Below are 15911 nucleotides of genomic sequence, written 5' to 3'. Positions count from 1 at the left end.
GATGATTCTTTATCCTTATGTATGTTTTCTACTAAGACATATTTAAATATTTTCTGCAATGAATTTTAAGGAACTATCACTTGCAGAATTTTAGGAACCCTTAAAGTAACAAGTGACATAGTTTTCAGCAGTGTTTGTTTTCTGTTGTTTTTCTCTTAAAGGCAAAAGAAGTGTTTAAAGCATTGATTTCTAGGTAGGTAGAGTCCTGCTTTGAAGCTGAAGTACAAAAGAAAATTCCTACAGGGAAGATCAAAGCTCATCAGCTAAAACCACTGACTTATTGACCATTAAGGTAGACCTTTGTGCCCTCAAAGAGTTCTACTGGAAATCTACTGTCATATATTGTGATCTATACATATTGGCCTAGGTGGAATTGCCTTCAGCTGGAAAGTGCTGCGTGCTGGCGGGTTCCAATGACCCTTTTAAAAAACAAAGAGTTTTACTTCCAAATACTCGAATAAGGGCTCTTCTTGTGACTTCGTGGCTTTTAGTATACTAACATAGGAATCATGAGCTGAAAGGAGGAGGAGCAAGGCAGCAAATTATTTATCTTTCTAAATATTTTGATTGAATGTACCCACCATCTGTAAATTTGAAAAGACAGCACTCAGTTTTTTGAAAATGTACAACTGCTATACCCCAGAGATGGTCATATCAGGGAATGTTACCTATTAACCCATAATCTGATAAAATATTTTCTTTGCTTCTTTATTTTTGTTAAATTATTTTAACTTTCTGAATCTCTTAATAATGCCATGAGAAAATAACATATTCAGTCTACAGAAAAATGAGTCTTGTGGTACTTACTGTAAGTATAGCTATTTAAGCAGTGATTAAGGAAAAGTATGTGAAGAAGCGTCTTGCATTTGAAAGTTTTAGCAAATTATCACAAATTTCTGAATCAAATAAAGAAGACTATGTGAGACTTCAATACATATGCTTTTGTCAGATTGCATCTCACTTTACCATCTCAAAAGGAAATTGCATGTGTGTAACTGTCTGAAAGGGCCTACAATAATAACTTTGTAGATGGTGACTCTACCACTTCGCTGGGCAACCTGTTCTAATGCTTTACAACCCCGTCTGTGAAGAATTTTTTCCTAATATCTAATCTAAACCTCCCCTGGAACAACTTGAAACCATGTTATCTCATCCTGTCAATTATTACCTGGGAGAAGAGACCGACCCCCACCTCACTACACCCACATTTCAAGTAGTTGTAGAGAGCGATAAGGTCTTCTTTGGACCTTCTTTTCTCCAGCTTCCATTCACATGGAAGCATGAGAGGATCTCCCAGCTTCCTCAGCTGCTCCTAATAGGACTTGTGCTCCAGACCCTTCGCCAGCTTTATTGCCCTTCTCTGGACTCATTCCAGCACCTCAGTGTCCTTCTTGTAGTGAGGGGTCCAAAACTGAACACAGGATTCAAGGTGCAGCCTCACCAGTGCTGACTGCGGGGGGATGATCACTCCCTTAGTCCTTCTGACCACACTGTTTTTTCTAAAAGCCATGATACCACTGGCCTTTTTGGCCACCTGGACACTCATGTTCAGTTGCAGTTGACCAGCACCATAAGTCCTTTTTTGCCAGGCTTTTTTTCCAGCACTCTTCCCCAACCTGTAGCACTGCATGGGGTTCTTGTGACCCAGGAGCAGGACCCAGCACTTTACCTTGTTAAACCTCATACCACTGGCCTCAGTCTATCAATCCAACCTGTCCAGACCCCTCTGCAGAGTCTTCCTACTCTCCAGCAGATCAACACGCCTGCTGAACTTGTTTTCATCTGCGCACTGAATTAGGGTGCACTCAATCCCCTCATTCAGAACATCGATAAGACACTAAACAGAACTGGCCCCAGTACTGAGCTCTGGGGAACACCACTGGTGACTGGATGTCAACTGGATATAACTCAATCCTCCACCACCCTCTGGGCCCAACCATCCAGCTAGTTCTTTACCCAGTGAAGACTGCACCTGTCTACACCACAAGCAGCAAGTTTCTCCAGCAGAATGCTTGGAAAATGAGGTCAAAGGCTTTGCTGAAGTTTTAATAGATAACATCCATGACCTTGCCTTCATCCATTAAGCGGGTCATGATATCTGTATCTGAGCTGGATTTCTATTCAGATACAGAAGCCTTGAAGTAGTACACCCCGGACAGAATGGTATAAGTTTTTTCATGAAGTAGCCCTGTATTTCTTTCTCTCTCTTCATAGAATTTTTAGCTTGTGGATTGAAATTGATAGATATAGGAGACATCTTCAATTTCCACGCAGAGTACCTTGTGTTAATGGTGATTTGGTTAGCAAATTTGTGCTTAATTTCTTGATGATAGCAGCAAACGTCTCAAAGTGATTGTGTGATGAGCGGTGTAATTCTACTTAAAAGCCAATCTTAAAATCTTTTGTTATATGCTACTTGATAAGTAATGAACTCTTTGGAGTTCACAAAACTGTTCTTTTACTACCCTCTGCTGGATATAAGGGAGAAATCAAGGGGAGAATACTTCTTTTTCGGTAATTAAAGGAAATGTTAAATTTAAAACTCTTTCCTTTTGTACGATGGCACTCTTGTGAAGAGTTATATCCAATAGGCTATTATAAAGATGGGAATGTGAAAAAAATCTGCCTGCGCCCTGTTGGGTTTTTTCTTGTTTATTTTTTTCTTCTTTCAAAATATTGTTCTGATTTTACCCTTCAAGCATTATTCTGATTGTGATCTAAAAGAGGAAATGTCTAGTTTCTGAAGTCAGAAATGAAGAGAAAGAGTAATAGAAAGTTTTAGTGGACTCTTCAGTTGAAAGACAGCTGTTGATGCACTGTCTAACCTGCTAGCTTTCCAGTTTGCCAGTTTGTGATACCAACATGCCATGCCATTGCATGGACATGGAGTCCTTCTGAAATAGAAAACATACTGTGCTAGAAAAATTGAGAATGTGAACCTTAATATCATTCTGCCTCTTTAGGCTAAGATTCAGTAGCCAGAGAAATTATTGATCTAATTCTATTGAACTCATCAAGATACTACTATCTATTATAATCAATTTCCCAGCACCAGTGTCTTTTATTTTAGCCTTTAGCTCCATACCTAATGATGATTCTTGGGAAATATAGAGTAATTTTTATATAAAAATAGTTTTTCTTGTGATGTGTCCAGACAAAAAGCTGGGTGGGAAAGTAGTTTTGCAATGAGAATGTGGATTTTACCATGAGAAACAGAATTATTAGTTAATAAATTTCAAACTCTTTGCCTTGTTCAGAAAAATGTAATGACTTCCTATTGTTTGTTTTATGTGTTTGAGGCTACCAACTCGCAGTAAGCTGAACTCAAGGTCCCAAAGTTTTTAAGTCTTTCTCATGAAGCCTGAAAAATGTCCCATAACTTGGTCCATTTAATATCTGAGACTGAGTACATTGTCATATTTCTGTGACTCTTAGTTACCAGTTAAAGACCATTCCCTTAGCTTTCACATTCCTTTTCTGCTCCCCCCCACCTTCTGTTATATATTGAGCTTTTCATGTCCTGCTGAAATATGTGTTCTTGTATTATCTTGGTAATGCTGGTATGATGGAGAGATGACTGCAACAAAGACTTGGGTGATGGTCCATATTTGCATGAGGTGTATGTACAAGCAATACTTTGAGGCTGTGGGTTTATTTCTTACTGTATCTAAGTCAATGAAACAAGAAATTTAGGTCTCAGCTGAAAACAAAACTAAAACCCCCAAAACCTGCAGACCTGCTTTTTCTTTTTTCTCCTTGTTGCTATAATTCCACCATGAACTGCACGCTCAAGTATGTTATGGTTTTCATCAGAACAACTTGCAAAAGCTCTAAGCAGTGCAAGAGAGGACACATTCCTTAGTCAGTTGACAGTACTGCTGGTTAAACTTTAAACTAGCGTTTGTTGTCTTCTACACACTTCTTGGTGGCTTACCCCTATCCTTAATCTTCTGCATTCTAGTGTCTCCTCAATGCACAACTGGCATCTAGAAATTCTAGCTACTGTGACTGTATATAGTATGACTATATTAGTTACTACACACTTAGTATGTAGTTTACTTATAATACATATATATATAAAACTATACTCTCTCTCTTTCTATATATATTTATAAATATATAATACTGCATACTTGGAGGATTCTAAGCACTGCAGCTTTCGTAGTGGTATCTCTGTGGTGGCTCCAAAGTTTGTATTTCTCCAGCAACAAGCTCACTGACATAATGACTTGTGCAAAGCATTTGACGCTGTCCCACACAACATCCTTGTGTCTAAAATGGAGAAATATTGCTTTGATGGAACACTTGGTAGATAAGGAATTGGCTGGATGGTTGCCCTCAAAGGGTTATGGTCAACAGCTTAATGTCCAAGTGGAGACCAATTGTTGACCAGGGGTTGGGACTAGTGTTGTTTAACTTCTTTGCTGGCGACATGGACAGTGAGATTGAGTGCACCCTCAGCAAGTTTGCCAATGAGACCAAGCTCTGTGGTGAGGTCAACACACGTGAGGGAAGGGATGCCATCCAGAGAGACCTTGACAGGCCTGAGAAGCGGGCCTGTGTAAAACTCACGAAGTTCAACAAGGCCAAGTGCAAGGTCCTGCACCTAGGTCAGGGAAACCCTGAGTACAAATACAGGCTGGGAAGAGAATGCACCGAGAGCTGCCTTGTGGAGAAAGACTCAGGGGGAAGCTCAGCATGACCCAGCAATGTGCACTTGCAGCCCAGAGGCCCAACATCCTGGGCTGTAGAAAGGTACTGTACTGTAGAAAGGGAGAGCAGTTCAGATGGCTTCTCCAACTGCAACTCAGTAGCAGATTGGAATGAACTTGTATTTTATCCAAAGGCAACCAAACTGTATCAATTTAGCAGTCCTAATTGGGTTTACTCCTTAACCTAAAGTCAGGCATATGGTTTAACTTGAAGCTTCCAGACCAGCATACTTGTTTATCCAGTGTTGTGCAGGTCAAGCATGGCTACTCTGTCACTGAGACATGTTTCTCTAGACTTCAGGTACAGGAAATGTGTATAGTGAGGGTTAGCCACACTAGGTCAGGCTCAAAGAACATTTACTTCAGTAGTTAAGAATTGTTTGCATTCAAGTAACTTATAGTTAAGGTTGTTTATTTTCCAAACAGGAGATGGCTCCACCTTACCACAATCAAGAGGCATCAGCATTTCTAACACTAGGTAGAAGTGGTTGGCACATCTCCCAGAGATGTGTTTAGACCCCCTGGTTTGAGTTATGAGTATAGTGAAATGCTCTTAAGTAGGAATATCTTATTCTGAATATGGAAGCATAGAGTGGGTGGATGATGATCCAGATATAAGTACATGTGTGTCTTCTTAACTTAAAACTTTATCTTGGCTGAGTATTTCACATAGATGTTGGACCTCAGCTTTGGGAAAGTGTAAGTATCCTGATAACTTTTTAGTGAAATGAAACTGAAACATCTTGCAGAAGTGGTCTAAATAGAAGCAGAGAAGAGAAAAATTACTTTGATTATTGTATCCAAACATGCTGTAAATGTACTTTTCCTCCCCATTGTTTTCTTTGTTGCTTATCTGATAAAGCGTATTTTTATGTAAATGCAAACATCAAAGAGCAAATGTGGTATTGCACAAATATAGGATACTGAATTACACTTTCAGTATGGAGTACACCAGTATTCACAAATATTGCATACTTGGAGCAAGTACTAGGGGCTGAGAAAAGTGGAAGCCACAAAGGATAGTTTGCAAACTGTTAGCATGCAGAAAATGTCTCCTAGAAACCACATTAGCATTGATATACAACAGGACACTGGAAAAAGCAACTGAAGCTAAGAGATTAGATTAAACATATAGCATGGTTGCCCACAAGTTTTAAGGCTGGCGTTGAATTTTTCTTAGTCACGTATATTTACAGTTTCTCAAAAGTCACAATTCTGTCTCTGCTGTTATGGAAACTGATCCCAGATATCTTTGTTCTTAAAATAAAGACTGAAATCAACTCAGCTTGAATATCTAAGGAAACTTTAGAAATTCCATGAGTTTGCATCTGACATCTAAAGTAGGATGTCTGCTTTCATATATCCTGTTAGGTGAACATGAAGGTAACAAATGACTGAATCTTGTTGAATAACCAATGTTTTTGATGTTGGATAAGGAAGCGCTTTGTAATCATTGGAGAACTCACTTTCTGGTCCATCATTGAGATGGATTTGGACCTGACAGGAAGCTCTCAGTATTGAAGCAGAATGTATTCTCATTTGACTCCCAGATGAGACCTTATGGTCTGGATATCTGTGGCCTGCAAGCTTGCTCTCTATTTTTTCACAGCTTCTTTTTTGTAGACAGGCATTGTGTAAACTTTTCATACACATGATTCAGTAAGGATACTGATTCTTACCTTTCATTTGATTCAAAGAGGTTTGACTCTGGTACCACCGTCTTTCTGTTTGTCAGACAGGAACACAGAACTCCTCTCCTGCCTATTTCTCTTTTTGGATTTTTTAGCATGGCTTTACAGGCTAGTCTCATCCCTGACACTTTTCTTTCACTCACAGAATGTGTAATAGATTGTTCTCACTGGTGGAGCATGTAGCTTCTCACTGTGAAGGGAAGTGCATGTAAATAGAGCCTTTTTGAACCCTTACTAGCAAAGTAGAATGGATTTTCTGTATAGTATTTTGTTGCAACTGTGTTCTTCCCAGCTGAATCTTCAGACAGCTTGGAATCCAGGTTTTAAGTTCTATGGCTGATGTGCACTTTGATGGATAGAAATGCCAAGAATCTTTTCCTTAGAACAACCTAAGCAAATCTGAATTTCTTTATATTTAATAACTCTGTATTGCTTAGAAATGCTTATGTGCTAATGGCTAGTTCAATATCTCTCATGAAGTTTTTGTTTTCTGACTAATTTCTCACTGATTTGCTGATATCTGATTTGGTTTTTGTATTTGCTAGATGTATGGTGAACCATAAGCTTCAGCAAAAAATCATAGAGCAGATGAAAAAGAGTATTCATTGCTTCACCAGACACAGCATTTACATGACTTCCTTAATTCACATATGTAATTTTTCTGCAAGTTCTTTTAAGCATGTGAGTCTTTGGGGTATAGTATATATACTGGTAAGATAAAACTAAGGTTTGCATGAGTAATCTTCTGAGACTTTTGGGAAGAATACAGTTTACTCTTCATCTTTGGCTTCTAACAATATAAGAAACTAGTGGCAGATTCTGTCAGAGCCTTGACAGTGACTTGTCTTGAATGAAAAGACATTTTATTTCTTTCCCTGGGTCTTTGTTTTTTGAAGATCCAGTGAACTAACTTAAACAAGATTTTAAAAATCAAAATTGTAACAAAGTGAGGCAAAACTTTAAAGAATCAATTTCCAGAAGAAGAGGAACTTCAAAATCAAGAATTGGGCATTGATATTCCTAGCTTTGTGAAGAAACTTCAGTTTTGAAAAAGTCAGTTTTCTCATGCCTTTGTATGGGGGTGTGATCTGTAAAATGATACTTACCTGTCAAACAGATAGTTTGATTTCTGGTTTCTAGTATAATTTTTCTGTGTATATTGTCTTGAATCTATTTGAATACTTTCCATTGGACACCTATCAAGTGCACCTGGCTCTTCTTTGGTTGGTGTCTAATGTCATAACTCTTTGACAGTAGGCTAGACACACTGTCCTGCTGGCAAATAGGAGCTGTTTCTCCTATTCCAGGGATCATCAGGAATGTCTGTAGCTGAAACATTAATTTTCCCAGTGCTTCTCTTTTTGTACGCCTGCTAATTCTACAAGTTAATTCTTCAGTGACTTGTGACAACTCAAGCAAACCAAAGATCTGCATACTTCAGTCAGCAAAGGAGTGATGTGTTGGCACTTCTTACAGGTGTCTGCCTGATCCTGCTTCTCTTCCTTTATTGTCTCAGGATTTTCTTAGGACTGAGGTTTCTGTATTTTTGAGAGTTTGTGTTTCCTTTGGACCACATTGCTTGTTCTTGCATTCAGTGTCCATCATGTCAGCTCAAAGAGATAGATACTACTTTTAAAAAGCTATACCAAGAACTGATCCTTATGTGTTCTGTGTCCTAGTTAGAACAGCTGGGCCCAGTTCATCACTGGGTGGGTGTAAGCCAAAACTGTGTATTCTATAGCCTTCCATGCCATTTCCCAGAAACTGTTGTCAATAGACTATTCACACCCTCTGCCCAGAGCAGCCTGACTCATCAGGCTACAAACTAGGTGCTAAGAGGCCTGCGAGATAGAAGGGTGTTTTTGTCCTCATGCCCATTGAGGAACCCTCCCCCCCCCCCCCCCAGGAAGTACTGAGCATTCCTGCCTGAACTGGAGAATATATAATCTTGGAGTCTTGGGACCTTTTTAACCACTCGTGGGATCCAGAGGAAGACTGCAGATCACCACTCTCAACCAGACTGCAGATCACCGCTCTCGACTGGACTGCAATCACCACTTTTCAACCAGACTGCAACCACCGCTTTTCAACCAGACTGCAACAGCACTCTCACCAACAGGTTTTTCCCTCTCCTTTTACTTTGGACTCAGGGGAGGGCCAAAGAACACCACTCTGTTCATGCCCCAGGGTGCTGGGTTATACATTTGAGCTTTGTGGGTTAAAACTAATTGTTTGTCTGTATAATTGTACTTACTGTATTATTTTATTAAATTGTTATTCTGACTTATAATCTCTCTTTTGAGTTGAGTTCATTTCCCCTGCTGGTTTACCTTTAAACCAACACATTCTGTTAGAGAGAATCTGATTACTCCAGTTTCTAATTCTTGCATATGCCCTCATTCAAGCTATTATTTCTTATTTCTTTTTTTATTTTTCATCTTTGGACTGATAAAATCTGACAAGTCTAGGGCGTTCCATTTGAGGGGACAGTAAACCATTTTGATGGTGTTTTCCAGCTCTGGTTTCAGCTGAAGAGAGGCTGAGATGAAGGCACAGTTGGAGAGGTGCTCAGGAAATAAAATAATATTTAGAAGTCAAATTCGGTACAAAGCTTCTGAATTAGTATGTTGTTCCTGAAAACTTTACATGTAGAATCACTTTTTTTCATTTCAGTGTTTGCTTTAAGAACAGACACTTGAACAAACCAGACAAAGACAAAAAAATGTTTTTGCTCTTTAGAGTATGCAGTGAAATATTTTCAGTGAAGTTTCCATTTCTTAGTTTAATTTTTTAAAAAATTATATTTCCCACTCTAAATGTTGTGATAGGTACCTTCCTCACTGTTTCCTTTATCTTCTCATCAAGCTTTAGATAGAATTACTTTTAGATGGAGTTGTTAAATGTTTTAAAAAAGAAATGAAATCCACATATATTTATTGTTGACTGACCACTTTTAATAGGCTGGCATTATTTTTGAGTAAAAACATCCTGTTGGCAGATGTTCACCTGTTGGAGGATGCTAAGGAGTCCTTCTAAACTAAAGCAGGAGGTAGTTTGCTGATTCTTCACTAGGGGCAAAGCAGATTAGGATGTTTAGAAGGAATAGAGCCTAGACAATATTGAGAGTCTTAAGCAATTTATTTTTGAAAGAGTCACAGAATGAGTAAGGTTGGAAGGGATCAGACAGTTCTTGAATATCTCCAGTGAGGGAGACACCACAACCTCTCTGGGCAATCTGTTCCAGTGCATGGTCACCCTCACAGGAAAGAACTTCTTCCTTGTGTTCAGGTGGAACTTCCTGTGCATCAGTTTTTGCCCATTACTTCTTGTCCTGTTGCTCAGCACTGCTGAGAAGAGCCTGGCTCCATCCTCTTGACACCCTCCATTCAGATACTTGTACACATTGATGAGGTCCTCTCTCAGTCGTCTCTTCTCAAGGCTGAACAGGCCCAGCTCCCTCAGCCTTTCCTCATAAGAGAGATGCTTCAATCTCTTAAACATCTTTGTGGCCCTCTGCTGGACCTGCTCCAGGAGCTCCATGTCTCTTGTACCGAGGAGCCCAGAACTGGACACAGCACTGCAGATGTGGCCTCACCAGGGCTGAGTAGAGGGGCAGGATCACCTCTGGTGACCTGCTGGCAGTGCTCTTCCTAAGGATCCCGTTGGTCTTAGCCACCAGGGCACACTACTGGCTCATGGACAGATTGTTGTCCACCAGGACCCCCAGGTCCTTCTCTGCAGAGCTGCTCCCCAGCAGGTCAGCCCCCAGACTGTGTTGGTGCCTGAGGTTATTCTGTCCCAGGTGCCGGACCCTGCACTTGCCCTTGTTGATTTTCAGGCAGTTCTCTACCCGTCTCTCCAACCTGTTGAGGTGCTTCTGAAGGGCATCACAGCCCTCTGGGCTTTGTGTCATCAGTGAACTTGCTGAGGAGGCATCTGCCCCTTCGTCCAAGACACTGATGGAGAAGTTAAACAATAATGGGCCCAGCATTGAACCATGAGGGACGGTGTTGGTTACAGGCCTTGAGCCTCTGGTCAAAACCCTCTGGGATCTGCCATTCTGATGATTCTTAGTCCACCTCACTGTCCAGTCATCCAGCCCACTCTTCCAGAGTTTGCATTATGATGATGTCATGGGAGACTGTCAGAAGCCTTGCTGAAGTCCAGGTGAATGGCATTCAGTGCTTTTCCCTCATCCATCCAGCCAGTTGCACCATTGTAGAAGGCATTCAGGTTGCTTAAGCATGATTTCCCTTTCATAAATCCATGCTGACTACTCCGGTCACTTTCTTGTCCTCCGTGTGGACAGACATGGCCTCTAGAATGAAGCACTCAATCATCATTCCAGGGATTGAGGTGAGGCTGACTGACAGGTAGTTCCCTGGGCCCTCCTTCTTCCTCTTTTTGAAGACTGGGGTGACATTCTTATTTATGAGAATAATCTTAGCGTTATGAAAGTACAATGGGAGTATTTGTGCAGGATTTGTGCATTTTTTTATTGTGTTAAGCAGGTAAAATTCATGGCAGGAGACAAAGTTTAAGCCTTTTGACAGACCTTACTATGGAGTAGGTTTGGTAAGCTCTTACGCTGTTGCTGATCTTCTCTTTAATAGGTCTTCCATGGATATCAGTTTCAAAAGTATTTCCTTTTTTTGTGTATGTGATTATATAAAGTTTAATTTATTGCCAGGAGCTTTTATTTTAAGATCTGCTAATGTTTCTCTTCTTTTAAATGTTCAAGTCTCACATACTTACTAATTTGTTTCCAAAATCAATGACTTAGTGCTTTAAAACATTACAGAGTTCAGAAATTTTTGTTGTAGGGAAACTGTGACTAGTCTAGAGCTGCAAAGCACTCTGTTCTGGGCACCTTAATTGGAAATCAGGTGCCAGATCCAACATATTTTTGAAGAATCTTCTCTGTGCTTCATATCTCATTTATGAAATTTTAAATGCTTGATTGATGCATCATTGTATTTTGGAACATACAAAGTGTGGTTATGTCGCCTGAGGTGAGCAAATAGTAAGGGAATAGGTAGAATATTTAACTTGATCTTTCCACTTTCTGACCCTGGCTGCAGTTTTCTTGATTATAAAAAATACAGCAATAACATAATGCTACATCAATTTATTTACCTAAATAGAAAATATTACTTTAATATTCTATATATGTAAAAATTATTTATATATGTATTTTTGGTATGGGTTTTCACAGTGCCAAAGTGCAAGCAGTTCAAATGTATCAGGTTGCTGTATGAATGAGCAGAATTGAGCAGACTTTGTCATGTTATCATCTCTCTGGACTTAAATATCCTCAAAATGGTACTTTTAGGCAGCTGCAGTGAGAACAAAGGAACTGGAAGAAAGCATTGAAGCAGAGAGAGCAGCACATTTAGAATCCAATTTCACTTCAAAGATCATCCAGGTAAACTTTTTGGTAAATATTTTGTACAAGTTTACAGTAAAACAGTTGAAGTTCTGAAGGTACAGTGCTCCAAAAATGTTAAGACCATTTACTTACTCCAGTGAAAACACTGAATAGATTTTTTGCAATAACTGTCAGAATTGTAAAAGCTAATATATAAAAGGAGAGAATAGAAGAATATCTGCTTTTCAGGGAACTTTAAAGTTATTAGAATAAATAATAAAATACGTCAGATTTGTAAGTTTGAGAATTCCCACTAGCATTTAAACAGTGAGGGAGAAGGCAATGTTTCACAATAGTTAAGCACTATACTACTGTTTAAATATCCTGCCCCGTATCTTTTGAATGGGCACTTAGAGCAATTTGGACATACAGTGTATACATCCAGCTTCTTTAGGAGTGTGAGTTATATAATTACTCAGAGTACATTTGAGCCTCAAAGTTATGATATCTAGACTTACCAGTAAAGATGGATTAAATGAATAAATGTAGTATATATACTACATATTAAGTTCTTGTATTAAACTGTATCACACAGTGTCTAACCCAATAAAGCAATTATGGTTTATTTAAAAAAATTTTTTGAGAAAGATAAATGGTGATTGCTTAGTACTAACAAGCCCTTCACACTAGACTTTTGAAAAATTAAGCAAAAAAAAAAAGGAATTTTGGTATATTTTTCTTCCTATTTTCTGAGTAACAAAAATAGGTATTGCCATTATTCTGTCAGTTATTTTCTCATTTTCATGATCTTCTGTATTTATAGGCACTTAAATTTTAAAAGTGATGATTCAACTAGTAGAAAAGATTTAGTTTCTTTAATTTCCTCTCCATTTTTGCAACATATAAAGGAACTGGGAGGATAACATTCTTAAAATGAGAGACCTGTCATTTATGGGTGAATAACTGATGAATTTTTCTTCCTTGTTTGTATACATGAACAAGCTCAAAGTGTGCTTTATTCTGAGAGGAAGTGTAGCCCTTACTGTTAGTCCCACACTTTCATGTCTATTTAAAAAACAGAATTCTACTGGAAAAATTCAGGAAAATGGGAAAAGCCAGACACCTCCAAATGAGAACAGAAGGTACTTTTGGTCAGCATATCTATTTGTCTCGGTTTTGAACTTTATGTATTCCTACATTTTTACACATGTTCAAAGTTTTTATGTGTGTATAGGCTTCTATGTAGAATTAATAGAATATAGTCTTCTGTAAAGCAAAACAGTCCAGCATTAAAGATCGTAATCTTTCCTAACTTGCTTTAATTGCTTTCTTATCACTTGGTAGTTAAGAATTCAAGAACTTGAAGAAGCTGTGCATGTGGAAAAATACAGACGAGCTGAAGCTCTTTCAGATTTAGAAATGATCAGGAAAGAGTTCAAAGAGTTAGAAAATGCATATGAGAGAGAAAAACACAATGCCCAGGAGAACTTGGAAAAACTCAATGAGTAAGTTTCCTTTTAAATTCTTTGTAAAATAGCAGTAGGCAGCTTGATTACCAATTATAGTTTACATTTTGTGTAGTGTTCAGTCAGTATAAAACAACAGAATCTGATGTAATTTCCCAAACCAAACCAAGGTTCAGAACCTGATGTTCCAATAAGAATAGGTCCATATCAGTAAGCATACATGGTATAGATTGGTAAATAAAGTAACTGATCTGTTACTGATTATTTGCCAAAGCAAAAATGTTGAAAATGATAGTTATAATAGGGTCCTGTCTCCTGTATGTTTGGTAGGAGTGTGGGAAAGCACACTCGACAGGGTTGGAACAGATCTTTTTTCTTCTGTATAAACTTACATTATTGTGAAAATACTATTTTTCAGTGAGCTAGATGAATCTTTCAGAGTCCTGCCTGGAAGTTGTGTGTAATTTATAGTGAATTATCTTCATCTTCAGCTTTTGAATGATGATGGGAAGTTTTAACTAGGTAACAAAACTAGAAAAAGGAATTAAGTATATGAGAGCAGATGAAATTACATGGGATTCCTTTTCTACTCAGCACAATCTGCTGTGTCTGTGGTAGTAGATGGTTTCTGGAAGAACAGCTTTGCTATATTCCCCTGGCAGATATAGGATGCACTGTACTGAGTCTTGTTCCTTGGCTGAACCAAGTTTATATTGGGGTGAGAAAATGACAGGAAGAAGAATGGTGCTGGAAGACGCAGAACTGAGGAGTTGGTGAAATAAAGGATAGCAATTGGTTAAATTTAGGGAAAGAGGGAGTTTAAGAAGACATAAAGTGGGTGGAATACAGTAGGGGTGTGGGAAGAGACTGAAGCTAGTAGAATGGGTTGGAAATGACAGAGTTGGCATCTCTTTCAATCTAGGATTATGCAGGTCTGTACACAATGGTATTTATGGTGACTTATTCGTAAGAACAGTAGTGGAGAAAAAAGAAACTGGTTTCCCTACAAAAAAGGAAGTTTGTGGCCTGAGAGAGTCTTTCTATACTCATGCTTACAGAGATGTTTTTAGTTACATAGTTGAAACGTGCTGTATTATAAACACCTTAAAGCTCTTCATTAAAATAAGATCAAAAGAGGTCTGAATGTAAGATTGAGCATTTAGGTAAACCAGAGTGAAAGTGAAAACTTTTTTCTCAAAGAAAAAGAAATAGTTTTTATGATAAAAATTTGGGAAAATGTATGAAATGCATTATGATAGTAATCTAAAGTGATGCTTCAGGAAGACTGCAGTCTTCATAGGTGGGAAACTGAGTATGCGTATTTCAAGATTCTCTATTGTCCTGAAATAACGTCAGTTAATTAAACTGTAATCTTATCCTGCCTGGTTGTTTTTGCTTTGAGCATGAGTTCTCTGTCAGCAAATATATGACACTAAACTGATACCAAATTCTTTGCTGTTTCTTGAACTGGAGAAGGCCTATACCATTGACTTGACATTTTATTCCTTTTTGGTTGCTTGGTTTTAAAAAAGCTCCTTTGTGTTCAAAACAGCCATTTTCAGAGGAATGGCTGTTGCATCACTAGTTTTACTGGCTACTTTTACAGGCTGCTTTCCACTGTCTGAGTTTTTCTGGTAGCTAACTTCCTATTCTTACAAAGAATATGGACTATTGTTCTTTTTTTCTTTTTGTTATAGTTTTTTTTTAGTTTTTAGTCTGGTCTTGTGGGTTTTTTCTTTTTCTAGTAGGTTTCCATATTTACATGGTACAGAAAATATGAAAAAATTGATGTTACAAAAGTTTTCTTGGACTACATTCTTCCTGTGTTTGTTCTTGAACCACTTCTTCACTTCTCCCAAGGTCTAATGTTCCAAGGTTCATCTATGTATTTGAGGTTAGATTAGCCAACTTCATCATCCTCAAGTAAAACATGGAGCTTCTTTAGGTTTTTTTTTGTCTAATGCTTGTTAAACTGGAGTAGTTTTCAGTCTAGAAAAAAAATTGTCGTCTTTTCAACATGGCTGCCATAGCATCACTTTCTGTAGTGAATCAGGAAGCTGTTAGTGTGAATATGTTCTGAAAATCAAGAGATGATTACAGAGATAAAGTATAAGCTAATTAGCAGCATTTTTAATGGTAACTTTAACATCTGTTGAGGAATTTTCCAAACCATTTCCAAAAACAAGATGTGTTTTTTAAATTTTAAAATCTGTTTTTTAACTTTTTTAGTTAAAAACTGTGAACATCCATAAGTAGTAAGTTTCCAATTAAGTCTTTGAGAAACTCTTAAAGATATTTTTCTGTATTAGATTATTCAGACCAATGTAAGGCTAATGGTTAGATATTGAATTGCATTGTGCATTCAATAATGTTTTGTTCCTTGTGAGAATATTTTATCTACATGTATAAAGCTATTTCTTTGAGAACTGAAGGGATTTATTTCTAGGATATTTTTGATGCACAGAAGTTATACTTTTGAAAAATGCGAAGAAATCTTAAACAAAAACCTTACCCTCAAAAAAGAAAAAAAGAGGGTTTTTTTAGGCACTTGATATGGTTTGAAGCTGGCTCCCTGCCAAGTCTCCAAACCTTACCACAAGAAGTCCCCCCCCCGCCCAAACCTCAGGGAGAAGAGGGAGAAAAACAGCCAAGAAAAACCGAAACGAGAGAGAGA

At 38.1% G+C, this 15911-nt stretch overlaps 1 protein-coding gene across 1 annotated transcript in view; it reads left to right on the top strand.

Annotated features, from left to right (window-relative positions):
- The window catches only part of CCDC171 (coiled-coil domain containing 171), a 145570-nt gene that overhangs the window by 15015 nt on the left and 114644 nt on the right, over positions 1–15911 (top strand). The window contains exons 8-9 of the mRNA XM_018070510.1: positions 11736–11828; positions 13116–13276. Coding sequence (XP_017925999.1) covers positions 11736–11828; positions 13116–13276 — 254 coding nt within the window. The remainder of the gene's footprint in view (positions 1–11735; positions 11829–13115; positions 13277–15911) is intronic.

The sequence above is a fragment of the Manacus vitellinus genome, unplaced genomic scaffold (genome assembly GCF_001715985.3).
Source record: "Manacus vitellinus isolate BGI_N305 unplaced genomic scaffold, ASM171598v3 scaffold_18_pilon, whole genome shotgun sequence".
In the NCBI taxonomy this organism is placed as follows: domain Eukaryota; kingdom Metazoa; phylum Chordata; class Aves; order Passeriformes; family Pipridae; genus Manacus; species Manacus vitellinus.
The sequence above is the reverse complement of the archived record's forward strand: the minus strand, read 5'-3'. Positions and strand labels throughout refer to the sequence as shown.